Source organism: Epinephelus fuscoguttatus, linkage group LG12, assembly GCF_011397635.1.
Source record: "Epinephelus fuscoguttatus linkage group LG12, E.fuscoguttatus.final_Chr_v1".
Classification (NCBI taxonomy): Eukaryota; Metazoa; Chordata; class Actinopteri; order Perciformes; family Serranidae; genus Epinephelus; species Epinephelus fuscoguttatus.
In genome coordinates, this window is record NC_064763.1 from 7,700,845 (window position 1) to 7,727,712 (window position 26,868).

Genomic DNA, 26,868 nt, shown 5'->3' on the forward strand with positions numbered 1-26,868 from the left:
GCTACATCGGGCGAGAGGCAGGGTACACCCTGGACAGGTCGCCAGACTATCGCAGGGCTGACACATAGAGACAAACAACCATTCACGCTCACATTCACACCTACGGACAATTTAGAGTTATCAATTAACCTAGTCCCCAGTCTGCATGTCTTTGGACTGTGGGAGGAAGCCGGAGTGCCCGGAGAGAACCCACGCTGACACGGGGAGAACATGCAAACTCCGCACAGAAGGGATCGAACCGGCAACCCTCTTGCTGTGAGGCGAGAGTGCTAACCACCACACCACCGTGCCACCCACTTTGATAATCCATTATTTTGAATATTTTTTTTAAAAGGAAAAAGGCAAGATTCTCTGACTTCAGCTTCTTAAAATGTGATTTTTTTTTTTTTTACCATTTTGTGGACTAAAAAACTAATTGGTTAATAGAGAAAATCAACAGATTAAGCTACAATGAAAATAATTACTTGCGGCCCTAATAAGAAATAAAAATAAGAATAAAATGACTTCTGACTGTTTATATTATGTAACATTTTCTTAAGGGATTGAAATCATATTACTTTTTTTATTTTGTTAAGAATTTGAGTGTGAATCTGTTGTGGGAGATTTGTTCTACCATCCAAGGGCTTAATTTACACTACAACATAACCCTGTGAGGAAATACCGACCCATGTCCAGTCCAACTGTAGATGCATATTACTGTTCAATGAGAGTAACAGTGTGTTTAACAAAGCAGCAGGAACAACACATGTTTTCACACAGATGCAATAGATGTTATTTTAATAGGTGTTCAAGAAGTAATAGTTGCGTCAGCAGAAAGTGTAAAAGGAATAATAGTTGCATCAGCAAACAGTGTTATGACATAGGAGTTTTCTTGTGGGGTGGGGTGAGGTGGGCTAGGGAGGCTGGGTGGGTGGGTGGGCAGGTGGCTGAGGGATCCCTCACTAAGCAGGGGTTCCAGTAAGGCAAGGCTGCATTTAACCACTGGGCTGTAACAATTTAAAAAAAAAAAAAAACCACATCTGTCATGATGATTACTAGTAACATAAATTAGATTAAGCTCATGTTGTACAAACTATCAGAGGAAAGAGACTTAAAGATCTGGCATAACCTCTTCTTCACACGAAACAAACAAAAGGAAGCCATGATCTACATTCCAGTAAAGGGTAGATTATCTTATACACGTTCATGTATAAATGGATGCATATTCAGTTGTATATTTTATTGTTTTTTATTCAACTAAACCTATAAAAAGGAACAGTAATAAATAAGTTGAAACTCAAGCATTCAATTGTTCTATCTGATTGCAGGAGCGTCCTTGTTTTAAAAACTGTCCTGATCAGACTTTCACTTTTACTGCAAAGGAAAAAAAAAAAAAAAGAAATAGCAAACCAGGGAGAGCTATTGTCCCACCACTCAAAATGCAACAATCTCTCAGTTATCAGTCTCATGGATGCTCACATGGTACAGTAAGTCCTTTGGACTTAAAACCTCCACACATTTCCTCTGAGTTCGCAGCACAGCAGCTATCCTGTCATGAGAACTGTTGGTTGTAACGAACTATGCACCTAAGGAACAGTATACCATCATAGCATACATACAGTACAATCAAGACTGAATTAGAAAAATACAGGTACAAAATGATTACATTCAAGAAGACAGTACTAGCACAAAAGGGTATTATAGTCATTTAGGTAACTAATATAGGAATTTCAACTTTATAGAAGCATTTTCTAGATAGAAAAAGTGAGGGGATGGGGGAATATTATGGCTGTTTGGTAGATGTGTGGATTTGTTATTGACTGGATTCTCGCATATATCATAGTTAAAATGCATAATTTCCATAGAGTGGGTAAAAATTATATATTTTCTTCAAAGACCGTGATCATTTTGGTTTGGGTCATAAGGTGCAAATACTGTATAGTAAAAGAGGCATTGAGTGGTGCCCTTTTGTTGCACTTCATTCCAACTCTGGGCTCAAACATCATGGAAATCCCATTTGATACACAGGATGAATTGTGCTGATATTGTTACCTGAAGATTTACACACCTAGGAAATGCAGTGCAACTGTTATGACAGCTTTCTTTAAAAAAGAAGAAGAAAAAAAAGGACAGGATTTCCATTTGAATATACTTTTCCCTTTTCTTTGGCAAATGTCAATAAACTCACTTGCTATAAGCAAATATATCTATATTTGGGGGGAAGACAATTTCTTTGTCTTTGCAAAGAACTACACTGACGTCAACCAGTGGAAGAACTATACAGTTTACTGCTCGGATGACATCATCTACTTTTTTCTCATAACTGAAAAAATAGATATACCATTTATTTTAAGGATTATTGTAAAGCATAATGTGGTTCCCTTAAGCTTAACTGGGAAACATTTGCAGTTAGTTTAATAGATATTAAGGACAAATTTAGAGAGGAATTATAGATTTGTTGCATGTACTGTACTGTTTGCACACAAGGGCCTACAGAAGCAAAACATTATTACCATGTAACAATGCCTTGATATAGGAAAATGCTCTATTTCAAGACACGAGTTCTCTAAGACCCATTCATTTCTTATTTGTCTGTCCTGTCATCAAGTGTCCAAAAGTACTCGGAACACATCTTAACACATATCCAAGAAATGGTGTTGCAGTCGCAGTCAGATGCACACCTCCAGAGGTGAAAGGACAAGCTCATTGTCTAGAGACTGTGCATTTTATCTCAGTGCCCGTTTGCTTAGCAGGTAAGCATGGATGCATTCATCGTCTATGAGCTTGATCTTTTTTTTGACAACATTCTTAATCCAGTAAACTTGACCTCAGGAGAAAGCATAAAGAGGACCTAGTTAAAAGCGCATCATAAACTCACACATTTTGACAGAAGGACAATTAAATAGAAAACAAAGAGCTATAAAAGTTAGAAATGTGAATCTAAAACGTGATAAATTAAGTATTGGTCTACACAGAGGAATAAAAGGCTGCTAGGTAAGGAGGCGAGGGGTATTGCTGGGGAGTCTGCGTAGCTCTCAGTTACCCTCTGTGCCTGTGGCAGCTCTTCCAGGTTCCACCAACCCTCGGGAAGACAACAAACCTGCAGCTTTACTGCATCCTTCCTGATTTATCCTCACTTCTACAGCTGATCGACTGTAAACAAAAGTATGGCCAAGACAGAGGCGTGGAAATGGAATGATTCTGACCAAACATTAACAAAACAAAGCCAAAAATAAAGAACGCAAAGTTGCCTCTAAATATAAATACTTCTAAAAATCAAAACATTGATTACATGTGACCTCCGAGTAGACCATTACTTGGCAATAAAATCTCAAAAGGCCGATAGGAAAATAATGGGGGAACTGTTATTAAATGCCTTGTCTCCATTGGCACTGTGAGGAACCAGAGTAGAATAGCGTGGTCTGATTATGACACGTTAAATCAATATTTTGTTTCTGCACTTAATCAGAAAAAAAACACTTACTTTTTTTTCTCATTTTATGAGAAGTAGTATGAAACAATTTCATGAAACAAATATTCCACTTTGACTTATAACTTCCGATCTCCTGAGGACAGTGGAGACACTACTGAGAGGGTATGGTTTAAGAACACTGTGACTTGTGGAGACAAGGCATTTCATTACTCTTCTGAGAGCAACTCAAACTTCAGCTACAAATTAGTGCAGTGTTTATGTGATTTAAAACAAAAACCTATTCCACGAAATAAGTCGCACACAAGGAATTAACCTTTCTAATTGCTACGCAAACTGCAATAAGATCAAGTATTGACAAAACTGCATTTCACTATTCAAAAAAAATGTTTACACTGACTTTAGGACTGTGATGGCATTAAGCAAGAAGCTGGTTCTAGGTCTGGGTGGGGTGGAGGGTCTATGTGGGAGGGTTAAGGCTATATTTGAATCACTTTCACACAACCTCCCAATCACACGAAGAAGCTTTTAAGCTGCCCTGCTGTCTCATAAGCCTGACAGGGACACTGTGAACCTACCACTAAAAGATAAGCAGGACAAACAAACACCCTCAGCTATAGTCAACTCTAGATGCAAAGGTATGCACAGGTCTACTCTTACACATTCAGTCTAACGTGATTATTTGTAGCTACCACATACTGTTTTACAGTAGCATCATAACTTACATATCAAATACTAAACCATGATTTCTCCATAGTTTGAGCACACCAGATTAGTGTACCACAGGAAAACATTAAGCAAGTAGTTGGTGATGGAAGTCTATCCATGATGATCATTTACCCTGGTTGAAGTCATTTTGGGTTGAAGCTGGAAGGAATGGAAGGGATAAGAACTATTCAAATACAGAGGTATTCTACCAGAGGTGGAGGGAACTCTTCAGTAGGCGTGTGTGTGAGGTAAAAAGGTGACAGAAAGCTGTGTTCGTCTAGAAAACGAATGCAGTGTTGGGTTGTTTTGCCCTACCTAAAATGCTATTTTTTAAATCGCAAGATGGCCTTAAAAACGGCCTCTATTAGACAAAACGGTGTACAATAAACCCATGACAACCATCTCTATAAGGGAAGCCATGCACTGGGGGACAGCTTGATTCTTCCACAGGCCCAAACAGAGAGCATCTAAAGGGGGGCAGGAGGAGTTCAGAAAGGCATCCTCCCTCAAACCAAAGGAAGGCTTTTGGGGAAAACACTGAGATAGCGAGGACCAGGGAGGAGGAGGAGGGGGCCTCTTTCCCCCACCGTGAACCCGAGCTCAAGCAAATTCACCACAAGGGTAAGGTGGAGTCCGTCCAAAGCTTCCTGATCAAGTCTCCCTTCAGTGTAGTTTTACCACTGAGGAAAGTAAAGCTCCACTGCCAATGTCCATGTTGTGGCTTCTCATAACAGCAGCAGAGTTTCACTGATCAGCGCAGGAGATGAGGACTGGAGTCTGGGCAAGCTCTTTCTTCTGATTCTCAGCCAAGCCTCTCTGGCCTCTGAAACAGGACATTAAAGAAAACGTAAGAGTTTGTTCATATTTTTTCAAATAGCATGTGATTTTGAAATGATTTTCAAAGCATGTAGGGAATCTGCTTTGAAGTTCTATGCCTGCTGTCTGATCCAACAGAGTTGAGATGCAGTGTAAAGGTGCTACTTTGTAGGTGTAAAAAGAATTTCACACTGAGGGCTTGAAGTCCCACTGTCTGACATCAATAAATGGACATGTAACATATCAACAGGGTCAGCAGTCATATTGAGGGACCTGAAAAAAAAGTGAAAATACTACAGCTGTCCACACTGTGTCATCAAAGAGCTATACTGTGATGAAATAAAAGGTGCAGGGAATGAAAGGGAAAGATTCCCTTTACATTTAGTAAGATGCCAAAAAACATATCACCAAAGCAAAGTAGTGCATGACAATGAGGGGCAATAAAGTCACTGTTACTGTGATTGGTCAAAGGTCACAGTGACCTTGACCTTTGACCAACCAAATCGAATCTGTTCATTGTTCAAGCAAACGTTTGTGCCAAATTTAAAAAAAGATTACTTCAGGGTGTTTTTGAGATATCACATCCACAAGAATGAGACAGATGAGGTCACAGTGACATTGACCTTTGACCCACAACCACCAACATCTAACAAACTAACCAGCCCCAGCTATTGCCAGCATGGAGACATAAAAATCCTGTCCACACAAACGTTATAAAAATTAAAAATGCAAAACACAACTGAGGCACTGTCAAGAGCATGCCAAACCAACAGGTGGCGACACAACTGCAAAAAGTCCTGTCAGCAAGGTTCAAATCAGCACTACTTTGGTCATGTCCACCTCTGCATGAAATGCCTCATCTGTCTTACAAAGGAGCTAACAGTGCACACTCTGATGTCTCGCTACATTTTGAAATATACCCATGTATGTGCCTCAGGGAGAGAGAATGAGAGAATACTTTGTGTGATAGAGGATGTGCCCCTGGACAGAGAACTGCATTAAATCCCTGCATTACACCCCAACTACAGTAATTCTTAAAACAAGTAAATGTTTTATCTGCACATGACTGGTGCAGCACACCTGGGTCACTTGTAAATGGCTTTCAAAGTGAGGACAAAACTCTAAGTACAAAAAAATCTGTGAAAATGACAACTCCTATTAAATCACTTGAATGAGCGACATAATAACAAATTGGTTACTACAGGTGATTCCTGCATGAGACCCGATGTAAAGCATATGAGATGTGACATGGCATAAAGAGCTGATAGCTGTTGGTGACAACAAGCAGAAGTCTCAGGTAGTTGCATTTAAATTCTCTGGCAGTGGCTTTGAGGCAAATGTTTAAAAAATGTAATTGGCAGAGTTGTTAGAAAGACAGGATAATTAAAACTAAAAATACAAATCTACTGCATATTAGATTAGCAAAAGAATAAGACATTAATTTAGGGGAAAGGTGCAGATAATACACAGAATAGTATTTCTACAGCCCAACATCTTCTATTGGTTCTTTATAAGTCACTTAACATTATAGTGATTGGGTACATAAAGACTAGATGAAAAGGACACATTATTTTGACTGAAGCATATGTTATAATCTACTCGACAGTGTTGTATAGAAGCCTGGCAGCATATCTACCTGTGAACGTTTTCCATGGCTGCGACCTCAGCGAGGGCTGCCAGGCTGAAGAAAGCAGGTAGCTCTTGTGGTACGGTGCTCCTCTCGGCCTCCTCTGCTCTGGGATTACTATAGCACCCTTTTTCATTGCATAAATTCTGTTGGGGTAATGGCTTCTTATCCTCTTCCTGGTTCAGGTCCCTAGTTTTGTCCTCTGTAAAAAAACAACAAAAAAACATTCAAGTCTAAATAACCCCAATAAATTCATCTGCATTTCATTCTCATTTCTTTTTCAGATCAATGCATTTTATTTTTAAGAGGAAACAGTATTTATAGACAAGACATTAGCATCTGCCAAAAGTACCTCTTGAAAGGAACTAGTTACTATTTTTTTCTTTCAGTGACCTCCCATCCAAACAGAAAGAAATGACACACCAAAACATATATCAAAAGTATAATATCAGAAACATTCACTTGGGTTTCATGAATCTGTGAGGTTATACTTGGTTTGTTATATATTTACAAATATATTTTCAATTGGCCCGACAGAATTGTTACACCATGTACTTGTAACTGAACTTGTGGTTTTATTATTCTTTTAAAACTGTCAGTTTTCTTGATGAGTCTGCAGCACTTCCTCCCTAGGCTGTTGGACACAGTGTGTCTCTAGCTAGTAAAGCTCAGCGACAGTTTCCTTAATACATAAATATCCTTAAAAAACACTTCATAAAGAAAGAGTGAACCGATTAAGAAGTAAATGAGAGGAAGAAGAATCAAAGTGCATCAGTTTAATAAAACATATTTTTTTATCTTATTTTCAAAAAGTTCCCTTTAAAGCACTAACATCTATCATTTTAACATAGAGTGGTAAGTTCTAGGTAAAACCTCCGAATCTTCAGACATGAGACAGAGACAGACAGATGTTTCCATTCCCACACTTACTGATCTACGGTTTAATCATTCATCACTCACCCTCAGCTGGAGACACGCTGCCATCAGCTGTCCGCACCAAGTGTGTGATCTTGGTCTTCCTAGCCTTCCTCTTCTGGCTACCAACTAGCATCTCCATACTAGAGGTGCCCTGGACATCTGGGCATATTATGGCAACGGGGGCACATGATTTGGCTTTTGAAGCTGAATCCAGCATGGTGGAATCGCTCTGTACCACGGCTGTGGAGAAAAGGTTCAGAATAGCTTTCAGTGATTTAACCTTTGCACATGCTGTAGGTAGTAATGACAATCAGAAGGTAGGTTACAGAGACAACAGTTGTTTAGTATTACTGTGATTTTACCAGATAAAAGAGGATTGTCACCACAGGCCTCAATGGCTAATTCTTAATAAATAGTTCTTAAGAATGTATTAATTTCTTTATGATAACAATAGTGCACGTTGAAATATGTCAGTGTGGTTTTTAAAATCGCTTTAAAATCTCTACCGCAAATAATGTTTTTTGGGGGTGTTTTTTTTTTTTTGCTTTGAATGTAAATTCTGTAATTTTAAAGCAACAAACTAGACATTCAAACTGTTGTATAGAACATTTGGTAAAGGGTAACTGTGAGAGGAACCTGTTAAATACCTCTGAAAGCGTACACATCCCTATGATATAAAAGGCACAAACATCAACATTCTAGTTCACCTTTGTCCACTGCAACTGGTTTCTCCTTTTTGTGTTTGTGCTTCCTAACAATCTTGTGGAATGAAGTCTTTTTCTGAGATGGAGATGACCCTGATATAGCAAAAAAACAAAGAAAAAAAGAGCATGGAAATGCTATGTTATGGAGTCCAAATGTTCTTACTTTAACAGAGAAGAGAAAACTGGTCCTGAATACCACAAGTATGGAAAACATGACTCTACAAACAGGTGCAGGATGAGATGGGAGGATTTAACAGGACAGTAATTGTTTTTATTAAGTGGAGAAGTCTTTAATTTTGCTCTTACCTTTCCCAGCTTTTGGGACTTCCTCCTGGACAGTGGAGGTGTCAGTCTTCTTCTTCTTTGCAACAGCAGTCCCCTTCTTATCAAATGTCATCGGGCTAAACTGCGGCAGGCTGTTAAATTTCCTTTCAAACTCCTCCTCCAGTTTCCCTAGGCTGATGAGAGAAGTTCGGAGTTTACATAATTGAGCATATAAAAGACAGCCTACCCATAAAAACAAAACAGATGTCAAAGCAATTATGTGAGTTCTACATTTCCTACAAAAATTAGTAAAGTGTCTTGGTGAAGTCCTGCACAGAAAACAGTGAGAGCATCAAAACTACCTTCCTCCACACTAAACACAAACTCCAAATAGTTACTACGGAATGTGTGTGTCAATTTCCAGTTAAACTGTACATAATTTGTCCTCCATGCAACTTGGTTGACCATTTAATATGATGTATTAACTAAAAAAAGTCTGATTAAATTAAACTTTTCAAAGAAATTTGGACAACAGCAGCGTAATTCAGAGAGAACTGATGTGTTTGGGATGTACTGAGCATATGACTGGATAAATCAGACTTGGATTATATTGCACAAGTTGTGTGAGACTTTATAAAGAGATATTTGGATATAGTTTTTCTACTGTTACATGGGGCTCCTGTTTTCGTCAATTGATGAATGATCGCCTTTTTTGGATTCTCTTCGGATTTTTTGGAGGCATGCGAGAAAAACAAGTTTTCTTCATGAATTCAACCCAACACTCAGCGAGTAACTGATACACAAATGGTCATTTTGCAGCTCAAGTATTCCTTTAGGTTATTTAATTTTGTATTATTATCAATATTGGTAATATATAATATTTACTGATAATTTAAATTATTTACACAAATGGGTGCAAACTACACAAATGGCGCCACCTGAATGCCTGCTATGCCTTTACAGTAAGAACTGGACTAGTTTCTGTAAGGCAACAGTGTTAACTACATAGAAAATTGACTATGCAAAGGTGAATACAGGACGGCACGGTGGTGTGGTGGTTAGCACTCTCGCCTCACAGCAAGAGGGTTGCCGGTTCGATCCCGGGCATGGGAGCCCTTCTGTGCGGAGTTTACATGTTCTCCCCGTGTCAGCGTGGGGTCTCTCCGGGCACTCCGGCTTCCTCCCACAGTCCAAAGACATGCAGATTGGGGACTAGGTTAATTAATACCTCTAAATTGTCCATAGGTGTGAATGTGAGCGTGAATGGTTGTTTGTCTCTATGTGTCACCTGTCCAGGGCTCCAGCCACCCCGCGACCCCCAAGAGAATGAAGCGGTTAGAAGATGAATGAATGAATGAAGGTGAATACAAAATCACCTTTAAAATGATGTTCCAGCAGCCCACTTGATGAGTTTGTAGGGCACCATTCTCTCTTCATGTATGTTTTTCCTTCTTTTTCCCTTCATCACATTAGTGGACTGAATGTTGGTGTAAATAAGCTGTTGTTTTTTTTTTTGTTTTTCGCTATCCGGTTAGCAATATAGTTTTTCTCCTTAACAGAAAATGCTGCTTTATACACACTGTAATTTCGTTCTTAGCTTGCATGCACTGTATTACCATTTTAAGGAGCAACATGTCTCTCCAGATGGGACGAATATTACTGGAGGACCAGCAAGTGTACTGAAAAACAGCAGGTTATTGGTGGTGTAATTATAATTGAATGTGCACAGACCATAACAGACATGTGCTGAGGATGGAATCAAAATCACTAACCAGTGTATTTAATGTTACAGTGAAATTACAGTACTTATTCAAGCTGAGTGTTATGCCCATTCTGACTATAGGCCATAATAACTTTGCTTACACAATGTCTGCTGTAGAATTTGGAGAAATGCAACTCTGACAAAACATCATCAAAATCGGGACAAACATCGCCCAAATCACTGCGGATGAATAAGCCACAAGTTTTCTTAGCTGGCTGGCTGACCCAAAAGTAGATCCCAATGCATTTAGCTCCAACAGTTAATTCAAGGAACTACTTTCTGTATTTACTTCAGGTCAGACCGAGAGACAAGTGTTCATAATTATTTCTGTGATATTAGAGTTTATTATGAGGCTTGGGTTGCTTGTCCTGATATATGTTGCTTTGTTGGAGTCACATTTTTCAGATTTCTCTCTAGAACAGAGGTGATGACTGCAATGTTACTGTGATGACCAACAGACAGATTAGAATTACTGCTTTGCCTTTGTATGCCTCTGAGAACCAGTCAAGTTGCCCTTACAGTAAAAAAAAAAAACCAGTCAAGAAATCAATCCTATCCAAGTGGGGCTTCATTGTGACAAACTGAATAAGCATGGTTTGTAAACAGCAGTGTATCCATAAATACAAGAAATGTGATTATTGATTGGTGTAGTCAGGTTTAGAGTAAACAACAGAGTTAAGTGGATGTACAGACAATATATAGTGTCAGACATTTCAGATTTTCCACAGGATATTTAACACGAGGTATACAGAAAAGAATAAAAAAAGAACCTCAGGGTAGAGTGCTAAAAATGACCCGTTCTATCACTATTGTGGAAAATGACTGCAGTATACCCTATACAGAAAGCTACAGCATCGCAACAAGAGGAGATATGACTCACCCCTGTGAACATTCATCTTTGGACTTGGACTTTTTCAGCTTCTTGGGATTATTAGGTCCCATCTGAGAAACTGTCCAGCTGTCATCACTCCAGTTTGCATCATGATCAGAAGCTCGGAAAGCCCCTCTTTTACCTGCAGACGCATATAAAACAATTCATAATATGCAATAACTACATAACATACACAGAACAGATAATGCCTCCTACATCTATGAATCAGTTTGCCACTGAATCAAAATGAATACCTCGGTCAATGTTGGCTCTCAGTGACGTCAGCATTCCCTCAGAAACAAGGGTTTTATACAAGGCGCCTTTACAGCTCCGCTCTGATTTCCTGGAGCCGTGGCTCTCTATGTTGGGGTCGCAGGTCCCCTCACTCGACCTCTCCTTCCCCTTGTCGTCCTCTTTGAGTTTAACAGGTGAGGGGCTGCAGGGGGAGGGATGGGGTTCTGTGATGCTGCCCTGAAGGTCTGTGCTTCCTAGACTTGCTTCCTCTATTTCTGCCTTGGGGCTGACATCAGTCATGTCTTCCTTCATTTCCACCTCAGAGGAACTGTACTGCTCACACTGCCCACTGTCATCCTCCATCTCCTCCTCTTTTTCTTTGACAGTGGTCTTGACTTTGGGCTTACTCTTCTTTTTGGGCCCACCAGAGTTTCCAGCACTAGGACTGTTCGGGATCTTCTTTTTGGGCTTCTCCTCTGTGTCCCTCCAGGCCCCTTTAGCCACTGCCTCAATCGTACTGAAGACACTGTCTATGTTTGATTCTGCATGGTTACACTTCTTGACGATCTTCTTTGCCGAGCAAGCGATCTCATCGTCATCATTTGACTTGGCCACCTCCCTCTTCTTGCTCTTGTTTTTGACACGTGCATTTTGGCTGCTGAGTTGTGGGGGAATGGCATCAGTGGAGGTAGAAGTGACAGAGGAGAGCAAAGGTAGGAGGGCTGATGTGTGTGAGGAGGGAGGACACTCGGCACTGTCTGCCTTCTCCTCCTTGATCTCTGGCTTGACCGTAGTTTCCTGGAGAGAAGCTGTAGAGGAGCCGTGTTCAGGCTGAGATACCACGGTGTCCATCTTTCCAGCTTCAGACGCTAAGCACATCTTACCAAAAAAAAAAAAGCCACAATGTTAAACAAATGACAGCAATCGATACTCTTTCATTTCTATAGTTTCTTCCTAAATGAAACTAAACTTTCTACTAATTGCACTGTGTAAACTTTTCTCTATTTTTTTCTAATAATCTTGCCCTGATTGAACGCTTTATACCCCCTACTGGTGACAAAAAACTTGCTTTACAATGTGCCCATAACAAATCTCATACATTGTCTGAGCAGATATTTATATACACTCGTATATGGATCTACTGATAGCATTAATGATAATGTGTCATATAACATAGAATCTGATTTTTTCCAATGATTGAAAGACGCAGTTGTGAAATGATTTTTTTTCTGTCACAGGGTGTCTACAGGTGTCAGACACTTAAATTTAATGCTATTTATAAGACCTTTCCAATATAATTTTAACCATATTTCAGACAGATGTTTCAAAAATCATCTGAATCTTATTCAAGCATTGCAGGTAAGGCTAAAGATAAGTATACTCGTTGTCCTGTGCAAAGGTAGGTTTTGTGTAAGACTACAGTTACTAGATTGAGTTACATTTCGGCAACAGTTAAGTGTAAACATAAAGTAAAAAGACATTATTAGGTTCAGTGGTAGGTTTAAAGATTTGTAACATCAGAAATGTGGACTTTCATGCAGAGTTTCACTCATTTGACAAAAAGAATTGTAGATGGATATATCAAATTAGATTAAATATTTGTGGCAATTTAGACCTGAATATATACATATAAAAATAAATATATAAAATTGAGTTTAAGACATTTCAAAACTTTTTAAGGACCTGCAGACACCCTGCTGTCACTGTGCATTGTTAAATAAACAGCAGTAAACAATTCATGTTGATGCTCATTAGTTATTTTTTTCATTATATATTTTACAGTTGAGTAAACGGGTAAAAGGACCAAACACATGGAAGAAAAGGGAGCATATTTCTCAGTTAAGACTTCCCATCATTAAAAACTAACAAAACATCAATGTTTGCTTTCAGCTACCACAGACTGTTTTCTAGTTGAAGCACACTCACAAACAAGGCAACTTTGTCAGCTCTGCTGCATGATTTACAATTTTTCAATTTCTGATGTGAAAGATAACTGACATCAAAGTCCAATCATGTAAATTTGATGTTTTCATTATTTAACATTCTTAAATGAAGCTGTTATTTATTAGTCTCAATTGTTTTAGTGTGAGTTGCCAAGTCTTAAAAATATCGGCTGTGGAGATGTCTGCCTTCTCCTCAGTTATAATGGAACTAGGGGTCCATGTCATTGGTTCGACAGCCCATTAGTCCGACTGTCCGCAGTGCTGAACGGCTCGCAGCGGGCATATGGTGCGCCGCGACCGGCTTGAGGTGGAGCAGGCTCACGGCTTATGTGTTTGTCACTTTCTTTTTCATTTTAACCCACACCATGATCTTTTCCTGACCCTAACCAAGTGGTTTTTGTGCCTAAACCTAACCAGACCTTAACCACTGGACATCATGATGATTTCGGAACGGACTTCGGAACAATGAGTTTAATATGGTCGGAACAATGGGCTGTCGAACCAATGGGCAGTTCCCGGAACTAGATGGTGCTCAGCTTGTGGTGCTCAAAGCTAAAAAAAAAATACATTTGAAACACCCAACATGCACTTACTCAAGATAATCTGCAGACCTTGGTGTCAACAGTTTCATGTGCCAACCATATAACCGTGCAGAGGAAAGCGTGCATCTACTGCTAGCTCACCTAGCACCACTGAGCTAGCTATCGTAACAGCTCAGCAAATGAAGATGCCATTAATGTTAATATCTCGCGCTGACCCAAGCATGAGCCTCTTGTCGCTTCCTTCTTTGCAGTGATTTGGTTAGTTGGTGTAAATTGGTAGAAAGAAAAAAGTTCCCACATGAAACTGCTCACAACAAGGCCTGTGGATTATCCTGAGCAACCAGGTCATGATTTCTGGACATTGCTGTTGAGTTTTTCAAATGGATTTTTTTTTTGTATTTGGAGCACCACAAGCTGAGTGCCATCTATTCATTAATTCAATAGCACTACAGGTAAGAGGAAAAATATGTGTTTTTGATATGACATGCGCAAACTGTCAAATGCCATACCTCAGCCAGCTGGAAGAGAGCAGACTGTCCACATGGTTTTCCTTCAGGTGCCGTAGAGAGAGATGACTGTGAACATACAGTAACATGTTTAATCACCTGAGGTGTTTTTTATGAGATCACACTGATTAGCTTTCTGCAGATGCCATCATTATTTAGCAATGTTTACTTTCAACAACAAATGTAAATGTTTTTACTGTGATAGTAGGGAAGATTAAAGCTGGGGCCTGAACCCCGACGCAAGTTCAACTTGTCTGTCTAACATTGGTGATCCTGGAGAACTGGCGTCATGAAGCTGGTTATCAACTGGCTCTGTTAACTTCAATTTTTCTAATCCAGCTATGATCACATTCACATGAGAAACATGGAGCTGGTAATTACAGGCGACATTGGTCAGAACCATGAATGAATTACTTAGTAAGATGTGAGATAAAACGTTGACAACCTCTGGAAGATTTGATCATAGCGACAGAAAAAAGGGATATTCAACAAGGTTAAATGTACACAATGTAATCACATATCTGAAACAGAATAATAAGATGTAAATTATTAAAAGTAAGACTATAAACTATAAATATGCGTGGGAGTTATAACTATGCGATGCTATTCTGTTTCTGCTGCCAAAGCAGAGAGGAGAGAAGAAGAAAAGCAGCTAATGTCTGTCTGATGAGGTCTATCTGACTGAAATGATGCATTTATTATCATGGGGGCTAATTAACAGTGTGTGGGTTGTTTTTCTAATAAAAGACAACAGAGGGTGTACTTTTTATTTCAAATCACCATCACAAGTTGCTTCATATTATTCTGATTTGAGTCTAAAAGCATCAACGCTGTCAAGATAAAAGAAACTGTGACGTTAAAATGCAGCTATAATCATCATTATGTATCTACTTGGTGCAGTAAACTGTCTCTGTGATTGTTAGAAGCTGTTTTAAAACCAGAGGAGACACACAGAAAGCCTGAAACAGCAAAGTATTTCGACTGATCTATAAAAATATCTATTGCTCTGTATGACTTGTCACTTCGCTGTAAACTCTTTTGTCCCTGTCATGACCCTGTAGGAATGGTGACTGTTTCCAGTGAGCTGCTGATCAGTAGTCAGGCTGTTGGCAGGTTTTGATCTGATTCGTTGAAGTTAGCCATGCAGCATAGATTACTGTGGTGATCTATTCTCATAAAAAGTTAGTCAGCTTCATGACACTGGAAAACCTGAGTAAAGGTTACCCACTAATCTCATGTTGTGGTGCAGACCTCTGGTGTTTTTTGTTTGTTGTGACTGATCACATGTGCTGCTTTCCTGGAATGGGAAAATGTTTCAAGTCATCTTTTGAGAGCACACTATTTGCTCAGCAAATTCCATGGCATCAAATTGCTTGTTAGCTGATGTGGTACCTTGTGTGCAATTCTGACATTTTGGCCTGAAGGTGGTGCTAAAAATGGCTATGCGGATCATTTTCTTGCCATTTGCTGATTAGACAGTGATGATTTTGGTTTCACCAAGAAGTAATATGATTGATTAAAATCAATTTTGTGTTTCCAGAGACTGGAGGAACTCATATTGGATGTGTAGTTCACCTAGTGCACAGAAAACGTTTAAACAGCTGAAATATTTATTTATTTTTTTATTTTTACAGCTGTTTAAGCGTTGTCTATGCACAAGTTACTATAACAGGTGCATTATTCATTAAATGAAATTCAAACATACCTCTGCCAGTGGGGAAAGGGCAGACTTAACCCTGCTTTCAGTAATGTCAGGCACTCTGTTTGGTATTGTCCCAGACAACATCTGTAAGTTAAAACAGGATGAGTAAAATCAAGTCAGTTCTGCCATAAGTTACTGAATAACAAATCAGTGTTAAAATTGGTTCAGCTAATCAAAATCTAATCATCACTTTGGGGAAACTGAGGAAAACACACAGAACAAGTTCAGAATTTCTTAAGACAAATACTGTTGTTACAACTGATTGCTTTGAAATTACTAAACTTATGCCGATGGCCCATATTAGAACAACTTAAATTACATTATAAGATTGTACCTATTTATATGTTAACGTGTAAGCATCATTTTTAATGTTAATGTTAATTTGAGCTACTCTATATACGGCTGGGGTGGCTTAAAGGTATACCATGCAGGATTTTCCTTAAAAACAACAGTGATACAGAAGTAATTCCTCTCATTCAGCACTTACGACCCACACTCAGTTTGTGGCGATGTATTTCTTCTGAAGAGGCTCTGCCCTCTGTCTGTATTTCTTATATTCTTGATATTTTCTGTGTTTGGGACGCCTATGAGCGTGTCCCCCAACAGAGCTGTGGTAAAGTAAGGGCTATATAAGAAGGTAGCCACCAGGTGCCAGACCATAAGCAGCAGGCTTCCCAGACACACAGTGGCAGATGAAAGTCAAATATAGTGAGGCGAAACGACAAACGAGAATGAACCCGGGGTCTGCTTTTACCTTCACTTTCACTGTTGAATGTCTTTACAAACAGTAACTGTCAATCCTGCAGAGTGTACCTTAAATCTATTGTAATGTATTTGTTTATTATATTTTGGAGTATTCAGTTAAGAGTATAAGTAATATAAAATAAAAACACTCAAGTATAGTAAGTACTTAAGTACCCTGAAATTGTACTTAAGTACAGTATCTGAGTAAATGATCTTGGTTAATTTCCAACACTTGCTACCTCAACACACCATGTGCAGGACTAGGTGTTATTCTGTTTGCAAACAGTTACGTACGCAGTACGTACTGCTTTAGAGAGACAACACAACCTCAAGTATCTGGTCTAAAATATACAGAGTATAAAGGGAACAGAAAAACGGTCTCAGAACAAACCTCTTCCTCATCGCCTGGAAAGGAGTTCCCTTCGCTGGCTGTGTCAGGTAAACTAGGTTTAGTGCTGGAAGGGATCTAGAGAGGAAACAATACTGGGATTAGTCCATCTGTTAAATTAAAGAAATCAAAAGCATTATTCAAAAACCACAAATGTTTTTTTTGTGCTACAGAAAAAAACTAGCAAAAGTGATTAGGCTGATAAGAGAGGTGGTGCATTACAAGGATGCACCCATGGGTGGCCTCCAGCAGTGACCTACCTCTCTGTTTGTGAGGGCATGTTCCCCAGCTAACAGCAACATGCTAAGGCCTCCCATCTTTGTAGGATCTGACAAAAAAATGACAGTGATGACAAAAACAATCCAGCATTTTGTTTTCAAGTTTTCACCACACAAAAAATATTTCATTATACACACCTGCCATGGCAAAGTTTAACTGTGGCATGCTGTCAGTTTTGGGCACTTTTTTGGCAGTGGTGGAGTCCTTGGTTGAGTTGGAAGAGAAGGACCAAACTTTTTTGCGGGGGTTGCTGACAGGCTGACAGGAGGGGCTCTTAACCGGTTTGCTGGTGGTGGGACACCACTTGTAGCCAGGGTTCGCCTTCATAAAGGCGTCCTTGTACTGAAAAAAAAAATCAAGAAATTATTTGGTTACAAGCAAAACCTTACAGCCCCAGTTTTTAAAATATAAAATCTAAATCAAAGTATTTCATTAAAACATTAATTGTTAATGACAGATTAAGCAACAATCAGAGTTTAAGTCCAGGGGCCGGTTGCACATAAAACCTTAAGCTAAGATTTTCCTTCAAGTCCTTGTTTTAAGGCATCTTCAAAATAAAACTGGCTGTGCAAAACAACCTTAAGTCTGTTCCTTAAGGTTTACTTCAAATGTTCACTAAAGTATTTGTGGTTTTCTCCTTGCCTTGGCCTTTTACTTAAGGGATTCCGAGACCATTGCACAAAAGACCTTAGCAACGAAAAGCAAGGTAAAAAAAGAAAAAAAAAAAACAAAAAAAAAAACTTAGGGTACCTATGCCTCTACCTTAACTTCAACATGAGTTTATTGTGATAAACGAAAAAAAACAACACACCCTGTGTTCTGTGACCAGGAAAACGCAACAGATACATTTTTAATTTTACACTATAGATTTGACAGAATTAATTTTCATTGCAATTTCTTCTACAATTGTTTTCTGGTATTTGGGGATCAAATTTACTTTGTATCATGTGCTCTCTATGATTGTGTTCCTCGACATGTATAATCTTTTCCTCCTCTGACCAATATGGGCAGAGTCTTGTCTTCTTTTGTTCTGCCATTTTTTTACTATCTAACAATAAGTCAACCTTTTGAGACAATGGCAGGCATCACAAACATGAGTCCAAGCAAACAAACAATCTCATGGAAAATGTATCCGCTGTAGAATCTCTTTCAATGCAGTAAGTGCGTTAACGTTTTTCCTTACCTAAGGAAACCTTTTAAGGGATTCTGTGCGACTGTGCAAGTCCCTTAGCTAAGGATAAATTCAGCTCAAGTGTCATACTTAAGGAGAAAACTTCATGTGTTTTGTGCAACCGGTCCCAGGACAATAAAAGCCTTAGGTATTATTTACCTTGAATTTAACAGTCAAAAATACAGCTAATCTGCGCCATCAGGGCTGTGTGGGTGTGGTTTGATCAGATCTGACTGACATTGGCCTGGTAACATAAACAAATAGCCCACTAACTGTCATTCATCTGTCTGAAATCACTCCCTCATACATTACTGCCCATACAACAGATCAAATAATAACAGCCTCTATCAAATGGGGGTTTCAGTTCAGACATGCATGAGTCATTGTTATTTTGCATTATCACTGACAGGTACAGTGTTGATTGTATTTCTCACATCTATCAAATGCGTGTTCATGCTATGTACGCTACTTTTTGTCATTTCATCATATATATTTCAGAGGCACTATATATTCTATAAACATAAGATCATCCTTAGACAGTTAATTAAAATGGCAGACAGCACTTTATAATACATAGGGAATGATTTCAGACAGTCTTCGATCCACATTTTGCTAAATTATGATTGGTGCATGGAAGTTTGTGACATCACTGTTTCCAACCTAGACCCACTCACTTAAAACCAGTGAGAAATCACAGAAAAAAACACATTTACAGATTTTTTTCATGTGTAGTAACTTCTCCAGAGCGTGGGTTTTTTGTAACCTGCTACACAGACTTCAGTCTTTGTAGCATGTGTATATGTGCTAGACTGTGTGCATACTGAGTTTTGCCAAGTGAAACTGCCGTTGGTTATTCAGGGTTTTGATGCATGTAGGATATAGTAACTGGTACTGAATTAATTCACTGAATTGTTTTAACTACAAGATGCATTGATTTAACTGATTGATTTTAATGTGAAATGTAAAAACATCCATAAGGTTGCTCTGCTGCATCACATTGCCTCTAGTACAAGGAGGAATTCATTTTAATATTTATTTTAACAGATTGTCGCTGATTTTTCACACAGTGCTATGTAGCTTGTACCTGTTGGAGGGCCACAGAGCCTTACACAGAGGGAAAAATTGACAAGCCATGTAAAAACAGCATTCAGCAGTGCGGTGCTGGTGTGGGAAAGCGCAGCTTATATAGTCAGTGTAGCAGCTTCAGTTGATCGCTCTGCTGCACGTATGCTACATCAGACGTGTCACGCCACGTCCATGCCCCATGTATTTTGAGCATAAGAAGCTCATTGAGAAAATACATTTTCAGGGCCCATAAAATGATCTGCTTTCGTGATTCGTGTCTTTGATGTAATACTGCCTCTATCCTCATGTTGACAAATCATATCAATCAATCAAACATTTTCATTAATGTAATTATACATAATGGCAGAAAAAAACAAGTGAAAAAAGAATATTTGAATGTTTGCTATGCTGCAAGACTGAGTTTGCACACATTTAGTGTACACATTGAAATTCATGTTATAAACACAACCTCTTGTAAAAAATTGTTTTGGATAGCAACACATGCAAAATGAAGCTGTTTTTGACATTTTAATGACTTTTTAGCTTAAGTATCACCAAATATTGCAGTGGCTAAATATATATTATACAACAGTTTGTTCCGACCGAGTAATTTGATTGGACGAGAGGCATTCCGTGAGTGCTTATACAGAGTACAACATCACTGGGACTTGTAACAGTAAAATCACTCCGCTCACAGGTGTTATAAATATAAATACAACCATTAATTAACCAACTGTCACACTCGCTACATTGACGCAAACGGACACTATAGCAGTACACCAAGAAGATGGATATTTTCCCCAAAATTACATTTGAAATCAATTATGAGTGGTCGTCAGGAGAGGACAAGGAAGCTGAATCCGGCCGTGCCAACATTCGGGTTTGCCAACGTTTCATCAGCCAAACTGGACAAAGTTACACAGTTGCAGATCAATGTAAATACAAAGTAGCTTGGGAGTTCCTGCCGTGTGTTCTGTGTTGCCTGGTGACAGACTGGGGGAACTTTTTTTTTTTTGCGGAGCTACATAACATACTTAAATAATTTATTTCATCACCTTTTGTTAACATTTCCTTTCCTATATCGTCACGGCTGTAACTGCCTGACCGAATCACAGCCGTGACGATATACAGTACAACATCATTCCCTCTCGTGTGACATTGCTTAATTGTTTTTGGTTGGAAATGGCAAGTAAACTAACACAAAAAGACTTTAAATCTCCATCGGAATCTCAACAAAACAGCATGACAGTTCAGACGGACTTTCTCTCTTGCTTTGAGCTTTTCTTTTCTACGTATATGATATCAAGCTGGAACAGCTCTTTAGCTCAAAGCTATATTTCTTTTTTATAATACTAGTAAAGATCTGTAAGACAATCCGGGAGTTTCTCACCAACAATGTTGCACCTGCTTTTTAAGAAATTGAAGATGGAAAGTTACTTTGGCATTGCTGTAAGAGAGAGTTAAAAATAATGTTAGTATAAGCGCAAGAGTCAGAAAGCAGTCTCACCTCCTTGGCCATGTCAGTGTATTTCTGCTTCTCTTTGGGCTCCAGCACAGCCCACCAGTCAGCCAGGATCTTGGTGGCCCCACGGTTGTCCAAGCGAGGGTGTTCCTGCCGCACCAGGGAACGGTGGCGTTTGCAGAAGAGAAGGAAGGCATTCATTGGCCGCCGTGCCCGCTGCTCATTTGAGTCCTCCTCCACTTCCTCTGTTGTGCTTCCACACTGCACCTGCGACCCCTGGTCCTGGTCACATAGCACTGGCTGCTGATAACAAATCCATAAACCATCAGATGCAATGCTATAATATTGTTGTCTGTCCTATCTATCTAAGCCATCAAGCACGCTCACCTTCTCCAGCTCCTCTTCATCCTCCTCTTCTTCCTCTTCAGAGAAATCCAGAGCCTTTTTGGAGAGAAGTGGGTGCCACTGCAGGCACTTGCGTTTGGGACGCTTGCCAGTGACCTCCCCTGCAACAGGTGGCTCTTTACCCCTTCCTCCACCCTTCATGGTACTACCGCACCTAAAAAACAACAGATTGGACACAACATAAGACCATATACAAAACATGCACAGTGAAAACACGTATCCAAACATGCAATATTAGTTACTTTTTAAAATGGAAGCAAAGATACCTGCTGCCAAAATAGTTAGCGTTGGTGGTTTGTTACTGCAAGTGTGATAATAACAACTGGTAATGTGCATGACTCGGTCAGAACATTTCATGACATCACGCAGGTTGCCAAAAAAGGTATAAAAATGTATTATAAATAGTACATATTTTGACTGCAATTACTGTAGGACTATTAGTGTGCTTGACTGCACTGTTGGAGGAATTAGACGTCATCCTGTCAAACATCACAAAAGATGTTCTTTTTCGCCCCACTCTCTCTCAATGAGATACTAATCCCGGTTACCTCCAACCACACAACAATATGACCCCCACCCCCTCTTGTTCAGTCTATCACTTCTGACCTCCTTCCTTGCCTTGCCCTCCTCATCAAAACCTCTTTGACAACACTCTAAAAGCAGCTAGTAGACCCTCTTTTGAAGAAACCCAAACTCAGCCCTTTTAATGTAAACAATTACAGACCAGTCTCTCTTTTATTTCTTTCTAAAACACTTGAGTATGGTGTCTTGACTCAGCTTTTTGCATATGTCCACCAGAACAACCTTCTTGACTCCCACTAGTCTGGTTTCAGTTCAGGGCACTCAACTGAGACTGCCCTCCTTGCCATCACAGAGGATCTCCAAACTGATCAAGCAGCCTCCCTGCTCTCCATTGTCATGTGACATGTGTGACATGATAAACTACCAGATTCTCCCCTCCACTGCTCCCCCCTGTTCACATACTGTCCACGACCATGCTTACATAGAAACTTGGAGAGAATCTGTGCCTGAACCTTGTAGTCTTGCTTCTGGAGTCCCTCAGGGTTCCATTTTGGGTCCCCTCCTGTTTTGTCTTTACACCAAGTCTGTTGGCTCTGTTATCCATTCACATGGTTTTTTCCTACCACAGCTATGCTAATGAAACACATAACTAACTGTCTTCACAGTCTGAAACCCAGATAACAGCAAGATTCTCTGCAGGCTGACATCTCTCAGTGGATGTCTGCACCACCTGAAGATCTTGACAAGACTGAGCTGCTCTTCCTTCCATGGATGATATCTTCCATCGATGACCTCTCCATCACCATTGAGAACGCTGTGGTGTCCCTGCCTTGGACTGCAAGGAACCTAGGTGTGACACTGGAAGACCAGCTGTCCTTCACTGCCCACATCACTGCAACAACCCACTCCTGCAGATCCATTCACCACAACATCAAAAGGATATGCCACCCAGGAGGAGGTGCAGGTTTTGGTCCAGGCTTTTGTTATCTCGTGCTTAGACTTCTGCAACTGGCTCCTGGCCGGTGTGCTTGCATGCAGCTCATCCAGAATGCAGCAGCTCAGCTGGTCTTCAAACTACAGAAATTCTCCTACACTACCCTGCTCCGCCACACTAACTACTAGTGGCTGCGCCAATCCTATTCAAGACACAGGTACTTGACTTTTGTGCTGTGAATAGCTCAGAGCTATATTTCAACCAGGGACATGGTCAAACCATACACCCCAGCCTGTCCACTACTCTCTCACTATGAACAGAGCCCAGATATGGCTCAACAACAAAATCACAACTGTTTGCTTTAAAACTTGACAGGATGCACCTTAGCTCATTAAAAAAAAGAAAACCCTAAACTCATATTGTTTCTAGATGCAGTCCTTAAAGCAGTCCAGTATAATTGATGAAGGTGATGTACTTGCATGATTCTTGCAATATCTGAGTGGTATACACATGGCAGTGTACCTTTAAGTTGCTTTGGATTAAAGTCTAAGCTAAATAAATGTAATGCAAGCAAACTTTTTTTGTGACTGTTAAAGACCTTATTTTTTAACATTTCACACTTCCCACAGTGGGTTGGACATGGCTGTGTCTATTGTCCAGTGAATTCTTGACATAGTTGTGATATTTGCAGGTTTTTTTCATTTCCTTATTCTTTGATTATAGTTCATGAATACACAGACCGTAAAACAGGTGGCTGCACCAACGGCAATTTGACCATGGCTATATGTGTTGTGTAATTCCTGACATATCCTTATTCTTTTTAACATATACATAGACCTGTAGCAATTGTATATTTGATAGGATTAACTTACACGTCACCTGTGAAGAAACTGTTATAACGAATCAACAAACCAATAATGAACAGTTATTCTTTGATATGCAATTTCACGACATTTCTGCCACGACACAATTTCGATTTGATGCAATTCAGGGGCCTGTGATCAATATGAGACAATATCAGTCAGAAACCTCACTGTCCTTTTCTTGTTTGCTTACCATTATCTGCCAGACACTCTGCTACTAGCACTGTTTAAATGTTTAAGCAGGAGGTGTGCTTGGATGTAAATTTTGACACAGGCGTGCCAAGGGAATTTAACATTAAAGGCAAATCTTAAAGATGAAGATATATATTGATGTTTCCACTTTCCATTAATAATACTGGATCGATCCCGGGCGTGGGAGCCCTTCTGTGCGGAGTTTGCATGTTCTCCCCGTGTCAGCGTGGGTTCTCTCCGGGCACTCCGGCTTCCTCCCACAGTCCAAAGACATGCAGATTGGGGACTAGGTTAACTGGTAACTCTAAATTGTCCATAGGTGTGAATGTGAGCGTGAATGGTTGTTTGTCTCTATGTGTCAGCCCTGCGATAGTCTGGCGACCTGTCCAGGGTGTACCCTGCCTCTCGCCCGATGTCAGCTGGGATAGGCTCCAGCCCCCCCGCGACCCTCAAGAGGATGAAGCGGTTAGAAGATGAATGAATGAATGAATGAATACTGGATCATTGATCACTGAATCCATTTATCAATCCAGATCATATCGTTACAGCCCTAATAACAACCCAGGACAACATAGAGACATGGCAACACTATTGTTCCAGCAACAATAAATAATTATAAATAGAAGTGGTGTTTATTAATGAAATTTAATTTTACACAATCTTAAAATTACAGACCAACTCTTAACTGTGGGAAACTCTAATCCGGCAGCAACTCCTCCTCTCAGTGCTGTCACAATTATTAAAGGGCCAGTGTGTAAAATGGGTTGAAAACAGTGACATCAGTGGTCAAATTCTAGATTGCAGGGCTCACTTGCTCACCCCTCCCGTCGGGTAAATGACGGTGGCCTCGTAGGGACAAAAAGCCTTGCGCACGACTTTTTCAGGAGTAGGTCTATCTAGCGACGAGGTGAATGTTTATTTAGAAATCTAAGCCATGTTACTATATTGTAATGAATCCCTCATGAGCAGGAGACCAGAGGAGCGTTCTGGAAAAAGGCCCGTTTATTTGAGCACTCCAGAAACTCCGCTAACACTCCACTCCGTCCCAAACTCTGACTCTTCTAGCGTAACAGACACACTTCATAACTTTATACACATACTCGTTTACCATACCGAGTGGGGACCCCCCTCCCCTCTTTGCTCAATCTCCAGCCCGCACACTGACTGACAGCGTAGCCGCTAAACAGAGCTCAGCTGTTTATTTAGCCTAGCGATATCTCCGGAGCTGCAATGGACAACTCTGAACGCGATTTTGAAGAGTTTCCCGTAGCGGACACAGACCCAGAGCCATACCTGTTTGAGCCGGAGCATACAGATGAGGAACTCCATGTGTTTGATGCTGAGCGGGCGAGAAGAGAGGCTGAATGCACAGAATGGGATTCGGTGCTACTGCTACCATCGTTGGGGAGATATATCATCAGGAGGAAAAGCGCCGCAGAGAGTGCATCACAAGGAGTGAAGTTGCGTCTTCTTTTCCTCGCAGATGACGGTTCGGGTTCATTCTCTCCTGTTGCGTGGTAAGTGTGGTCCATTCGCAAACTTTATAACTAAAAAAACTTTCCACTACTCTCTATCGACAAACTACTAACACTCTCTCCTGTTTCCTCCTCCTTCTCCCTTCCTTCCTTCCGCTGTCTTCGTTGGTTCATTTATACACGTGAAACGCGTTCTCTGGCTGGCTGGATTGTCCGCTCGGTCTGCCGTATATACATGGCGGCGCAAGATGGCGAGCTCTCTAAAGCAAGGCCCTTGCTATATATATATATACACAGTACAGGCCAAAAGTTTGGACACACCTTCTCATTCAATGCGTTTTCTTTATTTTCATGACTATTTACATTGTAGATTCTCACTGAAGGCATCAAAACTATGAATGAACACATGTGGAGTTATGTACTTAACAAAAAAGGTGAAATAACTGAAAACATGTTTTATATTCTAGTTTCTTCAAAATAGCCACCCTTTGCTCTGATTACTGCTTTGCACACTCTTGGCATTCTCTCCATGAGCTTCAAGAGGTAGTCACCTGAAATGGTTTCCACTTCACAGGTGTGCCTTATCAGGGTTAATTAGTGGAATTTCTTGCTTTATCAATGGGGTTGGGACCATCAGTTGTGTTGTGCAGAAGTCAGGTTAATACACAGCCGACAGCCCTATTGGACAACTGTTAAAATTCATATTATGGCAAGAACCAATCAGCTAACTAAAGAAAAACCAGTGGCCATCATTACTTTAAGAAATGAAGGTCAGTCAGTCCGGAAAATTGCAAAAACTTTAAATGTGTCCCCAAGTGGAGTCGCAAAAATCATCAAGCGCTACAACGAAACTGGCACACATGAGGACCGACCCAGGAAAGGAAGACCAAGAGTCACCTCTGCTTCTGAGGATAAGTTCATCCGAGTCACTAGCCTCAGAAATGGCAAGTTAACAGCAGCTCAGATCAGAGACCAGATGAATGCCACACAGAGTTCTAGCAGCAGACCCATCTCTAGAACAACTGTTAAGAGGAGACTGCGAATCAGGCCTTCATGGTCAAATAGCTGCTAGGAAACCACTGCTAAGGAGAGGCAACAAGCAGAAGAGATTTGTTTGGGCCAAGAAACACAAGGAATGGACATTAGACCAGTGGAAATCTGTGCTTTGGTCTGATGAGTCCAAATTTGAGATCTTTGGTTCCAACCGCCGTGTCTTTGTGAGACGCAGAAAAGGTGAACGGATGGATTCCACATGCCTGGTTCCCACTGTGAAGCATGGAGGAGGAGGTGTAATGGTGTGGGGGTGTTTTGCTGGTGACACTGTTGGGGATTTATTCAAAATTGAAGGCACACTGAACCAGC

At 40.2% G+C, this 26,868-nt stretch overlaps 1 protein-coding gene across 5 annotated transcripts in view; it reads right to left on the reverse strand.

The window, feature by feature from the left end:
- Positions 1-776: 776 nt before the first annotated feature.
- LOC125898695 (HMG box transcription factor BBX) overlaps positions 777-26,868 on the reverse strand; it is a 34,526-nt gene continuing 8,434 nt past the window's right edge. For 4 of the 5 annotated variants that reach the window (XM_049592561.1, XM_049592560.1, XM_049592563.1 and 1 more), the window contains 14 exons: positions 21,503-21,674; positions 21,161-21,418; positions 17,555-17,759; positions 17,399-17,466; positions 17,142-17,216; positions 16,010-16,090; positions 14,308-14,373; positions 11,334-12,192; positions 11,089-11,221; positions 8,489-8,640; positions 8,186-8,275; positions 7,521-7,718; positions 6,570-6,762; positions 777-4,940 (listed from right to left, as the gene is read on the reverse strand). In XM_049592561.1, coding sequence (XP_049448518.1) covers positions 4,862-4,940; positions 6,570-6,762; positions 7,521-7,718; positions 8,186-8,275; positions 8,489-8,640; positions 11,089-11,221; positions 11,334-12,192; positions 14,308-14,373; positions 16,010-16,090; positions 17,142-17,216; positions 17,399-17,466; positions 17,555-17,759; positions 21,161-21,418; positions 21,503-21,661 — 2,616 coding nt within the window. In that variant the 5' untranslated portion in view covers positions 21,662-21,674 and the 3' untranslated portion in view covers positions 777-4,861. The remainder of the gene's footprint in view (positions 4,941-6,569; positions 6,763-7,520; positions 7,719-8,185; positions 8,276-8,488; positions 8,641-11,088; positions 11,222-11,333; positions 12,193-14,307; positions 14,374-16,009; positions 16,091-17,141; positions 17,217-17,398; positions 17,467-17,554; positions 17,760-21,160; positions 21,419-21,502; positions 21,675-26,868) is intronic. The other variant, XM_049592564.1, reaches the window with a different exon arrangement.